Source organism: Pleuronectes platessa, chromosome 11 (genome assembly GCF_947347685.1).
Source record: "Pleuronectes platessa chromosome 11, fPlePla1.1, whole genome shotgun sequence".
In the NCBI taxonomy this organism is placed as follows: Eukaryota; Metazoa; Chordata; class Actinopteri; order Pleuronectiformes; family Pleuronectidae; genus Pleuronectes; species Pleuronectes platessa.
In genome coordinates, this window is record NC_070636.1 from 12,833,266 (window position 1) to 12,852,918 (window position 19,653).

Here is a 19,653-nt window from a genome sequence, read left to right on the forward strand (position 1 = left end):
ATAAGTATGATAACTCAAAATATGTGAAGGAAAAGCTACAACATACAGAAGAGAACTGAGCCATGGTGGCATAGTTTCGAGGTGTTTCCCCATAGAAACAGTTTAAATGAGTCTGTCCAGAACTGTATTTAAAAACCAATCACTTCATGAAACTCTGGCACTTTTGTTTCCCCTGTGTCATTGTTCTCTTGTTGCTGCAGCCCGCTCTCAGTTTTCGGGGGGGACAAAGGCTGAAGCTGGAGCTGTGCTGTGTCCACGGCCGTCCTGATTAAATCTGGGTCCCTCGCTGGCTCTCTCCATGGTGCTGAAAGAGCCCCTCTATCAGATTACAGCTGGCCAGAATAGGACCTCGGCTAATCAATTACATTAACTGATTGACAATGCATTGGAGGTGGCCGTGTAGTGAGCACCAATTACAGTCATGTCCCATTGCACTTTCAAATTGGCTCGGGTTGGCGCAGCACACGGAGCCAATCATTCATGGGGGGGGGGGGGGGGGGGGTACCTATATGTGTTTGGTGAGAATAAAGGGAATGTAATCATTGTAAAATAAAGCAAACTGGTCCACAGCGCTATCAGTGAACGTGGTTAATGTTTGATGGAAGCGGTGTGGTGTCTGCAAAGAGGCCTGAGGGCACTGGTTTACACCTTCAGGTCCTTCATCCTGTAGGTGGTGCAGTGAAGTAAGAGCTGGCTCAGGAGGCCAGATGGTGAAACATGTGCTATGGCTTTTTAACCCAAACCACTGGTTCAACACTTTGTGGTTAAAAAACTATTTGAGTAAGATTTGTAAAGTGGTTATCTTTAGAAATGTGGACAAAGAAAGAAAAACGGTAAATAATTGTTTTATAAACATACTTATTCTAATATGATCGACTTTTATCTGTAATCAACAACAGTACATTGTCAGTAGGATCTGCAGGCGGCAGGGGAATAAAGGAGAGCAACATTTAAAGTCCCATATCTGCATGTGGTACGTTTTTTTTTAGGGGGGGGGGGGGGGGGGTTTCTGCATTAAGGCTGCAGCTGTATGCTAATCAGGCGCCTATGCCGCGCAGGGCAGCACGCGCCGCTGAGCAAACACGCGCATGCGCATCTCTACAGGCCAAGGCCCAGCCAGCACGGCGGCAGCCCACGCACGCACGCGCCCCGCGCCGCAATGATCGCGGGGCAAAGAGGAACTCGTTAAAATGCCATCAAAGCTTGCTCTCCCAACAAACCACGACTAATAGAAGCTCAGGGTGAGAGAACGAGTTTAGGGACAGAGACATGGAGGTAAACACAACATTTCCTGAAGTGAAACAAGGTTTAAAGAAGATTCATCAAATTTTTCCTGAGAAAGAAAAGATTTAAAAACACAGAAGATTAAAAGTGTGGAAAATACCACATTTAATTCTTAAATAAAACATTCAGTATGTTTCCATTTGGTTAAACTCTCTTAACCACAATTAGAAACTTTATTCAGTTTGTTAATTTTTAGTTTTTTATCAAATGTGTCAATTAAACCTCTCGAAGCCAAACCAGCGCTGTGTGTTTAGAGGCAGGTGAGAAGGCAGCGGTCCGGCACACAGGCCTGTAAAGAAAAGCAGCCGCGGGCCTGCGCCTCAGCTCCGATTGTGTAATTATTTGACTTGGTCATACTGCAGCTTTATGCAAATGAGGGGAACAATGCACGACGATGGAGATTAATTCCTCCCCGGTCTGCCGAGTGAAAGGAAAGAAGAATGCACTCTGTGCCAAGTGGCGCACTGCAGCCTGCATTTGGTCTTTTTACAAGGAAAAAAGAGACACACACACACCATGTGAAGTGCATGCACAGAAACTGTAGGGGAGCTGGTAAAGTTCTTTGTTGTGTTCAGAGGAGGCTGCAGAATGAGAGAAATTAAAGTTTTAAGAATTTTAGAAACTATTACACAGGATGAACTTATTTCACTTTTTTATCCAACACAGTGTAGACTTAAATCATGAAACACATTTGTGTGTTTTAAGTGGAGCTGCTTTTATTCAACAATTAATTCCGCGAAAAAATCCCCTAAACAACTATTCCAGATTGGAACCAGCCGCAGCTCCGTTCTTATCTTTGAATATCTGTGCAGCTTCTTTTTTTTTTTTGCAACACAAGCCTCCATCGGCTGCGGCCTTCTTTGTCTGCAGCTCGGATTCCGCCCAGCACGCGTCTCGCTGTGGGCCAGATTGGCCGTGCGTCCCGTTTCACAGTTAAGAGGTCAATTTGCCTTTCAAACGAAAAAAAAAAAGACAGGGATATTCAAGCACGGGCAGACGTGGCTATTGTGCACAAAGACCAGAGGGCCTTCTTATTACTTATGTATGCAGCGAGATGTCTGATTTATATGTCGAGTTAAACTACCGAGACAGACACGTGCCCCAAAAATAAAGAAGCACTCCCTCCATGGTGTTTATTTAAGACATAATAAAACTAAGGTCTATAAAAAACTGCACGGGCTGTATAGTTTGCTGGCACGGCCTGCGTAGTGCGCGTAAAGGTCGCGTGTAAAGAAGTACGGATAGAGGGAATAAACAGCTGTGAAGCGTGTGCAGGTGACATTTTGAGAAAACCTTCAAAACATGGCAGGATTTTACAGTTTCTTCTCTCTTTTGAACATCAAAGCAGAAAAAGGACCAAACTGAGCTGTTGGTTTGTATTTAACCAAGCTCGTCTCCTCACCGTCTTAATTCTAAACTGTGATGATAGTGGCATTGACGGACATTTCCTCTTAGCAGCTCTGGGCCCCCCAGAGGAGAGCCACAAAGCCGTGGCACGTGTGCATTTGTATAAGGGCCCATCAGACCGTAAAAAGAGGAGGGTCCCGGCGTGTGCCTCTGTCGGGGAGGGGCACACATTAATGTAATAAACCGCCAGTGCATCTGCTGAGCTATCTGCACATCCTCCAACGAAATCCACCAAACCCAGACTCTGAGCCCTCCCACAATCAAATCCACTGGGGTCCTGGTTTCCTCCGATTGGTCGGGGAGGCTGCAACAGGGGGGGCGAGAACAATAGCATCATTCCGGCATAAAAAGAGTGGAGCTATGCCTTGGAGACGAAAACATTTCAGCAACAGAAGGATCAATAGACCGGGGCAGATAAAGTCCCACAAGCCTCTGGTGTTGCCATATTTTGAACAAACCTGGATTCTCGAGACTTCGCCCACCTCCCCGAAGTGCCTTTCCGCCGCCACTCGCCAAGATGCCCAAAGGATTCCTGGTAAAAAGAAACAGGAAATCTGCACATGTTTCCTACAGGACTCGGTCGGACGAAGATGACTTCCAGGAGCTACCCACCCCAGCTGCCTACCCGAGCCACACGAACCTCTCCCCGGCGTTTTGCACGGCTTCCAGTCCGGACCGCGCCGCAGCGATCCCGTTTTTCATGGCAGCTGCGGCGCCGGTGCCAAGACTGGAGAAGCCGGCACAGTTCGGTAACCCAGAGGCGGCGTGCCAAGCCCTTTACAGCCCCACCCGGCCCATCAGCAAGGAGCACGACAGGGGATATTTCGAGCGAAGTTTCAATCTGGGCTCGCCTATTTCTGCCGAGTCATTCCCGACACCTGCCTCCCTCTCCGGCTTGGACCATCTCCTGTACGTCCCGGTCGACCTGAAAATCGGCACCAGCAACAGCAGCCGCCGCGGCACCACCAGCAGCAGCCTCCCGGCACCGAGCAACCGGGCCGGCACCAAAAGAACCGCCGACGGCACAGAGCGCAAATCTAAACCCGCCACAAAGAAACCAAAAGCCATCAGAAAACTCAACTTTGAAGACGAGATGACGACTTCTCCTGTGCTCGGGCTCAAAATCAAAGAGGGGCCGGTGGAGGGGAAGCCGAGGGCGCCTGCCTCCGGAGGGAACCAGCCTCTGGGGGAGTTTGTGTGTCAGCTGTGCAAAGAGGCGTACGCGGATCCCTTCTCCCTGGCTCAGCACAAGTGCTCCCGCATCGTCAGGGTCGAGTACCGGTGTCCCGAGTGCGACAAGATGTTCAGCTGCCCCGCCAACCTCGCCTCCCACCGCCGCTGGCACAAGCCCCGGACCACCGGCGCACAGGCGATGCCCCCCGCGCAGGGCACCAAAGCTGAAACGGCCAAAATCCCACCGCTCGGCGTCAAGTCAGCAGCCGACGAAGCCAAAGACATGAGTGACAGAGACACCCCGAGTCCCGGTCTGTCCGAGTCGGGCTCAGAGGACGGCTCGTATGACTGCCAGTACTGCGGGAAGAGGTTTAAGCGTCAGGCATACCTAAGAAAGCATATCATGGGACACCAGGCCTTGCAAAAGAAAGTGATGGAGGAGCACGGGTTTCCAACCGGCGAGCGCGCTGCAGAGCCGGCTCCGGTGCCACTTTCCTCCTCTACTGCTCCACCACCACCACCACCACCACCACCCTCCTCCTCATCCTCCTCCTCCTCCTCCTCCTCCTGCTCAGAAGAAGCCTCAAACCAAAGCCCCCTCAACCTGAGCCCGGTGGATTGCCTGCTGTGCCCGGTGTGCGGGGAGAGTTTCACCAGCAGGGCCGGCCAGGAGCGACACCTGCGCCTCATGCACTCCTCCCAGATCTACCCGTGCAAATACTGCCCCGCCACCCTGTACAGCTCGCCGGGCCTCACCAGGCACATAAACAAGTGCCACCCGTCGGAGAACAGGCAGGTGATCCTGCTCCAGATGCCGGTGCGCCCAGCCTGCTGAGGAAAAAGAGAGACAACACTCTACACGTGCCTTTGATGTGGTGAATTAAAAAAATAACAACAAGAAAAAGTGGCTATGAGGTTGAAAAAAAAAAGAGTTGGTGATGCTCGCTGCCATAACTTTAGGCCAATGAGAGGCAGGGCTGGTTTGATGTTTCAGTGGTGTTTCATGAGGTGTCTTTTTTTCTCCATAATGCCAATCAGTGATTGTTGAATGCTTCTCTATATTTGAATAGGCCTATTTTGAGACTTTCTCTCTCAAATTAGTTTATCAAGAAAAAAAAGAATACAAAGCGTTAGTTTGACTGTTATGAGGTATTTTTCTAGGACAGCACATGTGCTCGACGATAGCTTCTAGACCTAAGAAATGTCTTTAAATTCCCAGAATTCCCTCTTTTCTCACCCCCATCCAAGCCTTTTTGGATTCACCGACAGTGATTGCCCCATCACCGTAGCTTTACGCTATTTGTTTGTGAATGACAAAACTTCTCAACTTTTGTCCAGGTGGGAAGAAAATCCTAAAAGTGTGACTGAAGCATTCCCTGTTTTAGTAGAACCACAAATGCCTTTAGTAAAAAAAGCCTAGTGTGAAATAGTCTACATCCAAATCCCGCTGTACAACTGCCTTAAAGTCAACATAGATTGTTTTAATTTTGAATCCTGGCACATATTTTATAATTATTATCGAAGATTGTTGCAATATTTTTCATCACGATGTTTATTTATTTATTTATTGGAATTATTTTATGTAACTTATTGTTGTGTTTGTTGTGATTTTTTCCCTGTGAATCGTTCTGGCAGTTTACATGTCGTATAGCCAAAATGTTTTTTTTAATTTTTTAATTTAAACAATGTTCCTTTCTTTCTTTTATCAAGTTTTATGAGTTGTGACGCTTTTTTTGGGTCGTGGGTCGGTTTCTAATCTTCAATCTCCACAGCTCTTCTAAAACAGAAAGTTAAAAAAACAAAACGTAAAGCTCTTACCTTAGATGCAATCTTTTTTAAGGACAAGTTATTTTTCTTAAATGTTGGCTTTTATAGCGCTTTGATTGTACGTGTATATCGTTGTTGTCTATCGAAATAAAAAAAATATTTTCAAAAGGACCTGTGGTGTGGAGGTGCTCTAACTTTTCTTCACGCGCGAGAAGCAGCGACTGAACTTTATTGCTTAACGCAAGTAACCGTCATATTTCTTGTGTGAGTTCTATTTTTGCAGAAACTCGATTGAATGAATCCAATTTAGAGCTAATCCCCTTCTTGATCATTGTTTTATTGAAAAAGTTAGAGTTTAGGAAAAGTTTCTGTAATGTTTTGCATTTGGAGAAACTTGTGGCTGATAGTAATGTCCTGTCAAACGTATTATAAAAAAACAAAGATATTATCATTTAAATATTGTAATTTAAATTATCACACGAAAGAATAAATGAAGGGGTTGATTTATTAATACATATAAAAGGCCTCGTCAAGGACTCAATTAGATCCTGTGCGTAAAACTAACCTCAGAAATCTTTCACAAATTACCTCAATTTAAAAGTACACATTCGAACTTGCTTCAGAGTTTTGAGTGGATTTCGGGGTCTTGGAAATATGGAGTCACATTTTGGTTTATATCACCGATACTTTCTCATTTTGAAAAGAGAACAAGTGCAGTTTCATTTCAGCTCTTAGGGCCGATCCGTTTTTAAAGCTGGTTCCCACACTGCGGTCCGCGGGCCTCCACAAATAAGGCAAAACAAGGAACTGATGAGAAACAAGTTTATTTCACACGACTTCAGTTTTAAGCGGCTCCGTCTCCCTCACATCTGATCACACGACGAACCCAGTGCGCACCTGTTATCCTCAGGAGGCGCAAACCTCAGCCGCCCTCTCTCTGCCACTCGCCTTCGCCTCCCCCCGTTTATCAGCCTCGCTCCGCAGTAAATCATCGCTGCAGCGGCTCAATAGTCCCCGTTTCCCTGCCACAGAAGAGAGGCACTTAGGGCCTAATCATAAATCCCCTGCCTAATACCACGTCAGGACGTGACAGGAGGACAAGGAGGTGGTGGATCAGAGCTCACCTCTGCAGCAGTAAAACATCTGTCTGCTCTGCGGGACTCACGCGGCTCGAGTTTTTGTGCGGTCTCTTGCGAATTTGGGACACGTCAGGGTTTCATGTCTGACCTCCACAGCGTGGACAGCAGCGAGGTGGTTGTAATTCAGCCGTGCACAGGCACACACTGACCAGGACTTCACCCGTGGAGCATCTACACTGATGCTAAAACCTTAAAGTCTTCAGTGATATTGAGTAATTAGTGAACACAAGTCACCTTTTCACTGACTTCAGCTCCTGATTCTCTTCTTTTGCTGCTGCTCACTAACTCTCTGCACCTGCCCAAGGCCGGAAAGCACAAGACCTACTTTTTAAATAAATGTCACTGCTCCTCACAGCATCAGAGACAACACATTAAGGCCGAGTTATTTTAAAGTGTGAAAATACACTGCAGCCATCAGTGTGACACATGTAATATGACTGAAGTATGTGGTAATAATCACTGAGACACCCAGCTCCTGCATGTTCTTCTCTAAACGCTCACAGTGAGCGAGGGAAAGAAGCCCCGAGCTGGATGGAAATGAGGCGACATTAGGCTCCTTCTCACCCTCCTTTTTCACACAAACTGTTTTAGGGACTTCAATTAGAGTCAAGTGCTTCTCTTGCGTCTTTTTGTGGACCAGGCAAGGCGAGGGCACCCGTAGGTGCAGCAACCATTGCACCTGTACCTCCTGGTGAGGACCCATTATGCTCGCCCCCTCTAAGCCGGGCTGAGCAGCAGGGGAGACAGATGGAAGGAGGGTCAGGTTACCCCTGCTGCCGCCACCGCTGCTGCTGCTGCTATAGCACAGACCAGGGTCAGGAAGCCCATGGTAACAGCACTATCATGTCAGCGCGCGCGCACGCGCGCGCACACACACACACACACACACACACACACACACACACACACACACACACACACACACACACACACACACACACACACACACACACACACACACACACACACACACACACACACACACACACACACACACACACACACACACACACACACACACACACACACACAAAATCTGAGGTTACACAAGTTGGGCTGTGGAGAGAAAAGAAACGCAACAAAGTAAGATCAGATCAAATTGATTTAATGAAATGTTTAAATTTTTCACATTTCTAATAAAGATAGCAGGACTTCGGTCGTTAAAAACAGTTTGATATGTTGACAAGTAATGATGAAATCTTCAAGCTTTTTTTCCTCCTCTCTCTTATACAAAGATTATATTACAGGCATTCATATATTTATATTAGAGGACGCTGACGCCCTCAAATTTGACACAATGTACAAGGATTTTTCGAAAAACGAGAAGAAAAGAGGCGACATACTAGGAACTAACACTAGCTCGTTTTTCTTCACGTATATATAAGACACACAATCCTCATCTTGGTCCAAACTGACATCTCCAGTGTCTAAGCCACCAAAAAGAGACGGGGGGGGGGGCAACAGACATCATCTATAACCTACAATCTTCAGATCAGCATCCAGGGTGGTTCCTTCAAATGGCTTTGGGGGAAAAATAAAAAAGCATAGATGTGATCCAGGCCTATGTATTTATACATTCTTCACAAAAAACAAACAAAGGAACGACAATGGACGCTCTCCACCTTCACACTCCTGCTGTTTCCTGCTCAGGGAGTTAAACAAAAGAAGGGAAGACGTGGGAGAGGGGAGGGAAAGGACAGGTGAAGCAGGGGGAGAGTAAGGCATAGTAGAGCAACAGATGGGGATAGTGTTGCAGCTTGGGTGGAGCCCTCAGAGGGTGCGAGCGTAGTGTGTGTGTGTGTGTGTGGAAAACACCTGGCTACCATGACAACTTGAGCAGGGCAGCTTGCAGGAGTGAGAACCGGCCTGGCTGTTGCCAGGAGGGCTGTTAGAGCTCAGCTCTGGCATGCCACATGAACACGCCCACCACCTCACGTCCCCATGCACCCAGCCTCCCGTGGACCTAGGAGGCGACATGGGGAGAGGATCATGGGAAAAAGGAGGAGCCAGTGCCACTTAATTCACAGATAAAGACAGAGCAACGCAAAGAGTGAAAAAAACAGAGGTACCCACAACTCCAAATCCATCTGCTGTTGTTTTTGTTGTTGTGGGAAGCACAAGACGCTGAGCTTTAGAGACACAGAGGAGTGTCTTTCAGACAGAGAGGACAGAGAGGACAGAGAGGTGATGCAGGGCAGCCATGGTTTGTCTCACACGACAAAGAGGAGGAACTAAAATCTGATTATTGTTAGCGGAGGTGGTTTGGGACAGACGTTACACAGGCACTGTGAGAAGCTCCCCCGGACATGAAACCCACGCTCACACACACACACATATGGACACACACAGTTCATGCACACCAGTGCATGGAGTTAAGATTCACCTGAGGCTCTGGTGCAATTTTCCTCTAAACAGCAAATGACTACATAAAACACAACAGCAAAATAATTTCATCAAATACTCCTCTCTATATATACATCTAGCAAACATATCAGCAAATAAAATTTAAAGCAATGTACATCCAGGAACACAGAGAAACATTCTACATAATCAATGACAGCGAGTGCAAAAACGTTGTTTGGGGAACGCTGGAATGTCGATGTCTTAGCCTCACGGAGGGAAACTGATCGCAGAGGAAAGAGACAGGGAACTTATTTAATTACAGGACATGAGCCTATGTTAACAACATCGGAAAAACAATTACAAACGCACTCTTTTCTCATTCCAGTGGAGTCGCATGAATCAAATGGTGACACAATCCATCGGAATTCATTTAAAAAAGAAAATTAGGAGATAAAAAAAGGAAAGAATCCAGCTCAAGTTAGAAAGATGTCACTGATTGTCCGCTCTGGGTTCATAACCATTAAAAAGCCCCTGACTGCACATCCAGGAAGTCTGTAGCAGTGAAGTGAGTACCAATTATTCCGGGGAGGGTTTCTCCCATGCATCAGTCCTTCATCCTTCTTCTGCTGTAGGAAGACGATCCACAAACATGATCCAAACTGGTGCAGCCAGGATGCGTTCACTGACTCCAGCGGTAGCCCCGACACAGGAAGGTTGTGGCAGGTGCACACAGAAGTAGAAAGGCAGACACATTTATAAACGGATTACAATCTGTTGTGCAGTTTTAGCATGGTGCCATTTACAACTGTGTCATTCAGTGCTTAGTTACATTAAGAGTTGAGCTAGATGAGATACAGACACAGGGTAAAGCAGTCTCCCATTCCCTTACTATAGTAAAGAACCTTGCGTTTCTCTAGTGCATTAGGCCTGCACAAGAAAATGAGATAAAAGTGACTTTTCTTGTCACCACAGGCTGATTTAAGACTTCCTATGTTGCTGATTCTTAAGCTGAAACCACCAGGGACGAACATAAATAGCTAAGTCTCACGTCCATTGCAATTAATGCATTCACACACCACAATGAAGGGAAATGTATACGTGAAATCAATGATTGCCACTCAAAATTAAAAAAATTGCAATATGCTCCAGTTACATGTTATAATAAAACAAAGAAAAACAACAACACGGGCGAAAAACAAACAAACAACAGGCGATTCTTGCAGTCACGGCTCAGTGTGTGAGGTTCTTTGAGGAGAAATATTAAAGGCTGCACTCAGGGGGGGAGAGAGATCAGGGGAAGGAGAAGAGCTCAGTTGGAAGATTTGCTTATAGCGCTGGCAGACCGGCGGAGCTTTCCAGAGACCCGGTTCTTTGTGGCACGGGGCATGGGAGGAGAGACCTGGTCGACAGAGTCCGTCACCGCTGCTGCTGCTGCTGCTTGAGCACTGGCCTCAGTGCTCGTGCTGCCGGTGAAGGAACCTGGGAGAGAGAGAGAGATGCAGAGTTGGTAGACACACACAAACGTACAAACTGTCAAAACAAGACGACGATGGAGAGACAGAGCTGGTTAGAGTTCATTGGGCTTTTGCGTGATTGTTGCACATCCCAGCATGCTTTGTCATGCGTGTGGCTGCTCCCCTAAACCAAGATCATCCAATTGATAGGATTGTCACCAACATTGACAAACTCACAATACAAGCTGTAAAAAAAAAAGACACGGGTTAGGATTTGAGTTTGTGCGACGACAGAGAGAGAATGAAAATATTGGAGGAATCCCATGCTTTTTCCTCATGCCCTCTAGACGAGGGCTTATATGATAGAAAGGTGACCTGTGTAAATAAAAATTACACATTATACCCTTGTTGTGAACATGTTGAGCCTTCCCACTGTTCATCGTTGTCCTTTTTCAAGTTTCTTTTTTACGTCTATGATTACGGGATGGCAAACAGCAAAAAGCTGGGAGGTGGGCATGAAATGCTTGTGAGGACAATGCTTGTGTGCCCCCTGACCAACCCCCTTCCCCCCCAATCACCCACCTCTGCCCCATGCCTCGAGTTTAAACAACTTTTCTGCTTTGTCGAGGTGGCATCGGGTTGCCTATTTTCTTTCCTATCCTTTTATTTCCTGCCATTTTTTTCTTCTCCGAGGGGCATCTCAAGTTGCAGCGGCTAAAAGGGACGGCAGATGGCCGGAGTAACAGACACTCAGCAGCACTGTGGACACTGGCAGCATCCAGGGCTGCTGATCACTGGGAGAGAGGAGGGCTGGGCTGTGGATGAAACATTGGTGTGCGTGTTTATTGTGAAGGGCTAGAGGGTGGGTGTGGTGTGTGTGTGTGTGTGTGTGTGTGTGTGTGTGTGTGTGTGTGTGTGTGTGTGTGTATTCTCAAATCTGCATATGAATATAAAAAGGGGACGGGCTTGGCTAAAAATGTGGGCCGGCCTTATGGACACAACAAATCCTGCATTCCCGTATTCTGCTCATTCCTACAGTAAACTCTTTGTCTCCCAGGCCTAAACTTTAGTGTAAAGTAAATGATACACAGGAGGAAGGCAACCACCTATTTAAGCTAATACAATATTGTAGTTCAGCACCCACTCACCAGACTTCCCCTTTTCGTTTGGCAGCCATTAAAATGTACTGCTCTAAACAGTCCTCGCTGCCACTGTGGCACTTACTGACCACGGCTGCACCTCTTCTAAATGCTGTTCTCCTTTGTGCAGCCTTATGCAACTGTTAATTATCATAGTGCGCTAGAGAGTGAGAAAAATAACCCAGATCCAGAAGAGGCTAATGTGTCGTCATTATTGCCATTACAACCCAGTATTTCCGCTCCCTTGCTCGGCCCAAACTGCCGTACGCCGAGGTTAATTTGACGTGTAAAGAAGAAGGGAGAGACCCAGGGAAAGAGAGGGAAAAGGAAGGCAAAAAAACACATGAGTTTAAATGGCCCTGCAATCCCATTGGTTCCCCTCTGTGGCAGTTCAAACAAGGCTTCGGATGACAAAGACGTCTTCCAGTGCGGCAGGTGTTAGTCTCAGAGTCTGCCCCAGGCAAACAGGCACACTCCAACAGGAGGAAATGAGGAGGGACTGAGAGGGAGGGGAGGGGGGTAAAAAAAATAAAAAAAGGAAAGAAAGAAAAGAGAAAAAGTGTTTGCTGGGGGATCAGATAAAGGCGTGTCACATGCAGAAAGCGAGGGCCAGAAGTGTAGCCGTATTGTTCATGCTGCTACTTAGTCAGGTGCTAATTGTCCCCACTGTGCATCGCTCTCAATTACCAGCCTGGTCTAAACAGTAGGACACCCCCCTCCCCCCAAATAAACAGCCTGGTTTCTCTGTCCTCTTCCATTTGTCAGTGTGCTCAGTAAATAAAGCTTGGTTAGTATTGAATTAAAAAAAGAGGAAGGGGTGGGGGAAAGACAGCCAGGATGAGTGAACAAGCAAGGTGTAGGTATAGGCCGCGGGACGGAAACAAGCCTCTGGTCCGACTTGGGGCTTACCTTCGCCATTTACATTTGGACCTTTAAGATATTTTTAATCTAAAAGGGAAGAACAGAGTAGAGCAACATGTGAGAGAGCAGTGGACAAACACCAAAACCACACGGCAGCTAAACACAACACAACGCCGCGGAGAAGTCCAGAGTGGAGGGACCCGTTCTGGCAGCGTGTGTGGCGTCGTGGTTAGTTTCTCACTGGAGGGTTAAATAAAAGATGATTTGATGTAAGGAGTTGATCACTAGGTGTTTCTGGAGACACCTGGAAGGACACCGTGTCTGGTGGTACCTGAGGAAGCTGCCCAGTTCACAGATTTCAACTCAAATGAAACCCAGAGCACAGATGGTGGGCAGATCACATGGCAACAACAGTCAGAGGAACATCTACCAGAAGTGTTAACAAGTAGAGAGGGTTAGGGAGAGAGTACACGATGCTGGGGTCATGACAACGTTTGTGTTGTTTTATCCCACAGACAGAAGCATCACTTTTCTCATGTGCAGTTATTTTTGAGAGAATGGACGCAAAATAACAAACACTTAAAGCTGTGACAGTCACGGCAGGACACTGAGGATGGAGACTTTGGGTTCATGTGACACGAAGGACTACTTCATGCAAGAAGCTGTGGAAGACTGAGGCTACATCCAAACATTTCAAACTCAAACACTCTCTGTCCACACGAGCGCTATTGCTCCGGATCAGTTTTAATCGTGTCTATACTAACAACGTGTGGCCCAGTGTATACAGACATCGCTCGAATAAAAGCTTGTCTCCTCCACATGGGAGCGGTTGAATCATAGTAAAATGCAGAGTTTAACTGTAAGCAAAGACAACAGCTTGTATTTGTTTATGCATGTTGTTTCACCTGTAGCTATAGCTAATGCCAGTTGTTTTGTCCAGAAGGGGGTCATGTGATAAAAGCCTGACGAATCAGTGAAGGCTAAGTTATGACCAAAAAGACCCAATCAACAAGCGCTCGTGAGTGTCTACGTCAATGTTTCCAAATGTCTCCGTTTCTGCACGTCCAGACTTAAATGCAGCTCACAAACGTCAGAGTAGTGTGGCCGTCAGGCGTGTTTTCCAGCTAACACTAAGTAGTAAGGATGTAGCCCGAGGTTGCATTCAGGGATCATGGAGGATGAAGCTGTGGAGGACACTGATGAGGTATTGTTGACTGACAGGAAGGGGCAGAGGTTAAATCTTTGTGGAGAAAACATGCATTCAGGATCTGAACTAATAACTGAGACCAGCTTTGCTTTCACAAAGCAGGTAAATGAAGTGCAAACCCAGAGTTATTCACAGGGACCTAAATTAATGAATAAATGTTGATGGGCTGTGGCTGGGCGGCATGCCTATAGAGTGGAGGAAGCAGGCAGAGTCTTACAGTCCAGTTTGGCCCAGGGGTACTCCATGTCCCAAACCATCCCCGGCCAACGCCTGCACGCTGTCATGGAGCATGGATGACATGTTAGTGGCAGCAATGGGAGCCAGAGCAGGGTGGATGGGTGAACTTGCATACGACCGTACACACAGTCACACACACACACACACTCACACAGGACAAAAACATCAAGGGCAGAAGCACAATTGAGAAGGGTGAGAATGAGGAGCAGTGTCAGCCAGCCTTCACTGTCTCAATGAAGCTGTATGGGACACAGAGGATCAGGTATGAAAGACAATGATAAAAATGTATTCAGATGCAATATAACTGTAGCAAAAAGTATTAGATATGTCATGTTTATGATTTGGGGGAAAAAAAAGCTTATTCTTGGTCACAACTTAAAAATGTACAAAGATATATCAAAACTATAGACTGTATAAAGATAGACGATGAATCTCAACTTCCTCCTACTCTCCAGAAATTAAGCTCAAATATTCCTGATGACGTCATTTGTGCAGAGGCCAGAGCTGCAGTATAGGGAGGCACTTGACTAGTCGTGAGTCAGTCTCATCAGTCAGTCACGATGCTTCACCCCCTTTTTCATAGCATCAAAAAACAAATTAAAATCAAACTTTTGCGATAGATTTGTCTGATGTGTACTGACTCTTATTCTGGACCACGTCCAATCCGCACACATGGAGGAGGAAGGGAATTATATTGCAGCACGACACCTGGGGGCTTCACATTTTGGAGCTTTGACGATGTCCATCTTTATAAATGCTATTGCTCAAAATAAATTATCGATTAATCAATTAATGATTAAATGGGACTTGGCTGAGGTTTATGCTCTCACTCTTATGAATGCTATTCTAGTAGCTGGCTGGAATTGTTCCTTGCATGATTTACCTACTAAATATATTCTCACATTGGCTTTGGCTGAACCTAACAATGCATTTTAACACAGTGGATTATGTTCCCTCTCAACAAACCAGTAACTGCACTACAGAATCCTATGAGGCAAGCAAGCTCTGGATAAAATCTGAATGGCCAGACACGCACATGCACACACCCTCATATTAATCTATTAATCTATTTACATGCGCAGATTCCGGAGAAATACAAATTACCATTCAGAACGAGTTTCCGCAGCAGTGAGGGGCGACACAACAGCCTCACAGACTTCATTATGTTACGGCGTCTCACATTAGCCACAGCGATATGTGTCCCATGCTGTGAAAAATTATTTTCAAGCCTGGCTAACCTCTCTAAACTATCCCTGTCCAGCCACAGAGGAAGCTAAAGGTTAAAATGGTCCATAACACCAGCCAACTGACTAGACGGAACAATATTTGGGCCTTTTAGCGTTTTCTTCCTCTATTTTCATTGTTATCAGTATTTATTTTCTCCTTCATTTTCTGGTTTCAAGATGAGAGGTGGTAACAAGAGGTCAGTGTGGGAACATTTAACACCTCTGCAGGAGAGTATGGAAATGTGGCAGACCACCTCCTGGCTGCCTGAATATTGCACCTGGCATCTGACAATCTGAAGTCCTACACACACAGACACACAGACACACACACACACACACACACACACACACACACACACACACACACAAAGACACACAAAGACACACAAAGACACACAAAGACACACTAACTAGGACTCTAGGAAACACACAAACCAGCTTACAGGATAAAAACGTTGCATAAACTTAAAGATCTCTATAAAACATACAAGCACTGACAGGTCTGACAATGACGAGACACTATGGTGTGGTATTGTTGAGTGCTTTCCTTGTCAAAACAGAACGTGTGTGGGGATCCAATAGAGTGGGAAAGTGCTATTCTGTATTGATTTCAGTGGCGCAGCAGATCGATCAGAGCTGCTACAAGTAGGAAGAACAAGATAAGACACGTTTGCTATTCTATTCATCATGGACTGATAAGAGTGCTGTGCTGACATCCGCGAGCTGCTGTTTGTCGGCCGGATCTCTGAAGTGTTGGCGAATGAGCTATCTTTCACACGCGCACATGCACGCACACATTGCAATTGTCATTTAACATGGCTGCTTATATTCATAGGACAGTAACTGCACAGAAAAGGTGCACACACAAGAAGAGATGAACAAAGTAGCGTAGAGTGGGGCTGGAGGAAGTGGAGAAAGCGGGAGTGTTTGAAGTCAGTTGGATGGCGTGGAGAGCCGGGGCCCGCCGTTTGATATTCATCAGTGAGCGTAGGCGTGGAAGAAGAGGAGACAGGATGAGCAGGGTGAAGGGGGATGCGAGGGAAAAAACAGGTGTGATGTGGAGGAGGAGGACAGATTAATATGAATAAAGAGGAAAGAAAAGAGATGAGGAAGAAGGGGTGAAAAAGCCATGAGAGGACACGACGGAGACATGATGAAGAAGTAGTGAGATGTAGGGACAGAAAAAGATGGAGTGCAAAGAACATAAAGGACGAGAGAGATGTGGTTGGTTCATTTCTCACCTGTCCCACTCATTGGGTAGCCAGGAGAGGGGGAGAAGACCTGCGAGGCAAAGTCTTCAAAGGTCATGACCTCTCTGTGGTTCTGAACAATGGCCTCCAAGTAGAGTGCCCGCTCCTCATAGCTGATTAACTCTTGTTAAGGCACAAAACATAATGACATGTTGGACAGAAGATGAAAAATAAAGGCTAAAAGGTAAAGTAACATTCTCTTAACATTCAATTTAAATAATCACATCTCAGAATAGAGATAAAACATCCATATGTGTTTTGAACAGATCATCAGTACAAACAAATCGAATAAAAATAATCAGAGCAATGGTAGCAAATTGAATATTTCAGTGCTGCACTGCAGGTGTACTCTGCACTGTGAGCGCGAGCTGCGAGAGTGAGAGGCAGCGTTGCTGGGCAGGGCGGCTCCGCCATCAGCGACCCAGCCAGAAGCAGAGATGGAACAATCAGCCATGCCACACAGCCCCAAATGAGACAGCAGTCTCCAAAATAATCATAAAAAACGAAAGAAAGAATACATCACTACTGGCGTGATGCTCCGAACCTCTCCTCTACCCCTCTTCTCTCTAATAGAACCCCTGCTGCAGGCAGCATGTCTAGGACCACCCTCCCCGATGGGCTGCCTGCCACTTCTCCATGCCATCAGGGGGAAAATTGGAGCCATTTGAAATTCAGAGTGACAAGCAGTGACTGGAGCCTGGGCAGCCAGCATGCAGGATGGATAGTTGGATTTGAAATGGGAAAGCTCAAATAAATAAATAAATAAATAAAATGAGCCGGCAACATGGCGTCCGAGTGAGGGTGGAAACATTCTGATGGCCATTATCATATCATTATCATAGATATATCAAGCTTAGTCTGCTGTGGAATGGAGGCAAGTGCTGGATAAAATATGGTGCGGGTAACTATTGGGGCGGAAATGTCTATCTGATGGCGTAATGACGGTGAAGCAGTCTGAGATTTAACAGTGTTTGCACATGTTTGACGATGAGCCCGATTATGCTCACGGCTGTCTGTGGTAGACATGTTTCCTTGATTGACGACACCTAACAAATTGCTCGACAAAAACAGGCACTCTCACTCTCAAACACTTACAGCTCTAGTCACTGAGCACTGACTCTTCCTCTCCCCATCCCCCTCATTATGACTGCCAGGGTGGAGTGGCACTGGGCTGCGGCTGACGCCAAGGCTGAACCAGGCTGAGCTGAGATAGGCTGGACTGGGCTGAGAGGCACCGGTCTGGGTTAGATAGATACGACGAGACAGTGACTGGGAAGGGGGCCTGCTGTGGGCACATGCCACCACAGCGAGGGCCAAGGTAGCCATGACCAATGGCTTTGAGGGGAACCGTGGCGAAGTGGGGGTGACGGGCACCTGAGCCGGGACACACCAGAGGCGGCGATGGCCAAGCTGCTCACAGGGACAGACAGGGATGGACAGAGGGCAGAATACCACAAAAGATTGACTAAGAGAGAACTGGGATAGCACTCATTGGAGTGCATACCTTCCACAAGGCCCAACATTCCCCTTTAATTCAGCCAAGCTTCACCATATTTCACACACACACACACACACTTCCCTTATTGGGCCTGTTTAAAAAAACAAACGAAAAAGATGATATTAAAGATGAATGATTTCTACCCTCACCCATTCACCATCCTCCCACCAAGTTTCATGGAAATCAAGCAAGCCAACCAACAATCAGACAGGGGGGGAAACCCAACCTGCTTGGTGGAGGTAAAAATAGGCAGTAGGGTGGGTTTGGATACCCAAGTAAATGTTGGTGATGTTTATTTATGATCGTCTAGTATTTTTTTATTAATAATTAAAATCAAGAAAAGGAAAATTTTAACATGGAAGGCAAACAGAAAAAAGCAGCAGACCATTCTGCTATTATTCTGTGTGTGGTTGACCATTCTTTACGGGGCCAACACCTTCACTTTGGAGATATTGAGCAGTGTGACTTTAAACACATAAAAGCATTTCCCTATCAGCTCTATATCCGTCTCGTAGTCGAAGCCAGACACGTAACATCACTGTTTTCTGTCACTTGCTGGAAACAGTGTTGGACAAAGAGCGAGCATCCCGGGCTCTGCTGCCATGGTTACGTGGGTCACAGCTCTGTGTGGTGGGTCATATCCAGGGTTTTATGGATAACAGACACAGAGAGAATGTTTGTAAAAAAAAAGAAAAGAAAAGAAGAACAAAACGTTCGCCGATATGTGATGAGTGGAAAACAAAATATGGGACAACGGAGCAACTTGATGAGAAGAAATGAGAGAAGTTAAGAGGGAAGCCGAAAGGTGAAAGACTAGGAAGGACAGAGGGAGAGAAAGAGACCCTCTGCACAGCGTGGGTCAACAGAGCCATATGGCTGTCCATTATCAGGGATGCAGATGACTGGAGGCCTGTTATTGAGATTCTTTAAACAAATATTGACTCCAGCTGGAGCAGACGTTCCCTCTGACTCCGACACACGCCTCTCCTCCACTACTTCCTTCCGCTGCCGTCCGTCCAAGTTAGACAAATGGATTATCGTGGGTGAGGAGGGGAAAAAAAACTTCAAAAGAATAAAATAAAGGAAGATAGCGTGGAATTATCAAGAAATGAGGGGACAATATATGGCAGGCAGTGGGGGAGAGGGACAGGCGGTGAGGGAGGTCGGGAGACTAATAAAAGGCCTTTTGGAGATTGAGTGAAAGCGAGAGACGTAATCAGCTCATTTAAGTAAATGCACGATGCTATCTGAGGGCAAAAAAAAATTGCTGCACAGAAATCAGAGCCGATGCACGGTGAGGCGTAATCTTGCCTTCTCTCTCTCTCCACTGCGCTCCCTCATCTTTCTGCTCGTCTCTAATTGCTAAGCCATGGGCACAGCTTGTTCTCCTGCATATGCACAGATGCTGCTGCCTCCATGCAGTAACTTAATCAAGGGACACGTCCAGAACAGTGACGCATGTCCATGTCATGGACACTTAACCTGCCAACACTGACCTAGTTTTGGGGAAAAGAAAAAACATAAGCATGGCTATTGATGAGCGAGAGCTTCATGTTTGTGACAAACTAACAAAATACCAACTGTTATACAAAATAAAAATCCCATGGGTTATGAAAGCCTTCATGATGAACTCTATTACTGTTTTTGAAAAAAGCTAGTCTCTATTTT

At 46.3% G+C, this 19,653-nt stretch overlaps 2 protein-coding genes across 5 annotated transcripts in view; one reads left to right on the forward strand and one right to left on the reverse strand.

The window, feature by feature from the left end:
• Positions 1–3,208: 3,208 nt before the first annotated feature.
• Positions 3,209–4,699, forward strand: insm1b (insulinoma-associated 1b). Its single transcript, XM_053433883.1, has one exon. It carries the CDS (start codon positions 3,209–3,211, stop codon positions 4,697–4,699), a length of 1,491 nt encoding a protein of 496 aa, XP_053289858.1.
• A 3,160-nt stretch (positions 4,700–7,859) lies between these two features.
• Positions 7,860–19,653, reverse strand: part of ralgapa2 (Ral GTPase activating protein catalytic subunit alpha 2) — a 94,295-nt gene continuing 82,501 nt past the window's right edge. For 2 of the 4 annotated variants that reach the window (XM_053433879.1, XM_053433877.1), the window contains 2 exons: positions 16,479–16,600; positions 7,860–10,592 (listed from right to left, as the gene is read on the reverse strand). In XM_053433879.1, the coding sequence (XP_053289854.1) occupies positions 10,423–10,592; positions 16,479–16,600 (292 nt within the window). In that variant the 3' untranslated portion in view covers positions 7,860–10,422. Of the gene's footprint in view, positions 10,593–12,615; positions 16,601–19,653 lie in introns of all 4 variants that reach the window. The other 2 variants (XM_053433878.1, XR_008340008.1) reach the window with 2 other exon arrangements.

Bases quoted from the DNA above. Each gene is read 5' to 3' on its own strand.
- insm1b (XM_053433883.1), top strand. From the start codon at position 3,209: ATGCCCAAAGGATTCCTGGTAAAAAGAAACAGGAAATCTGCACATGTT.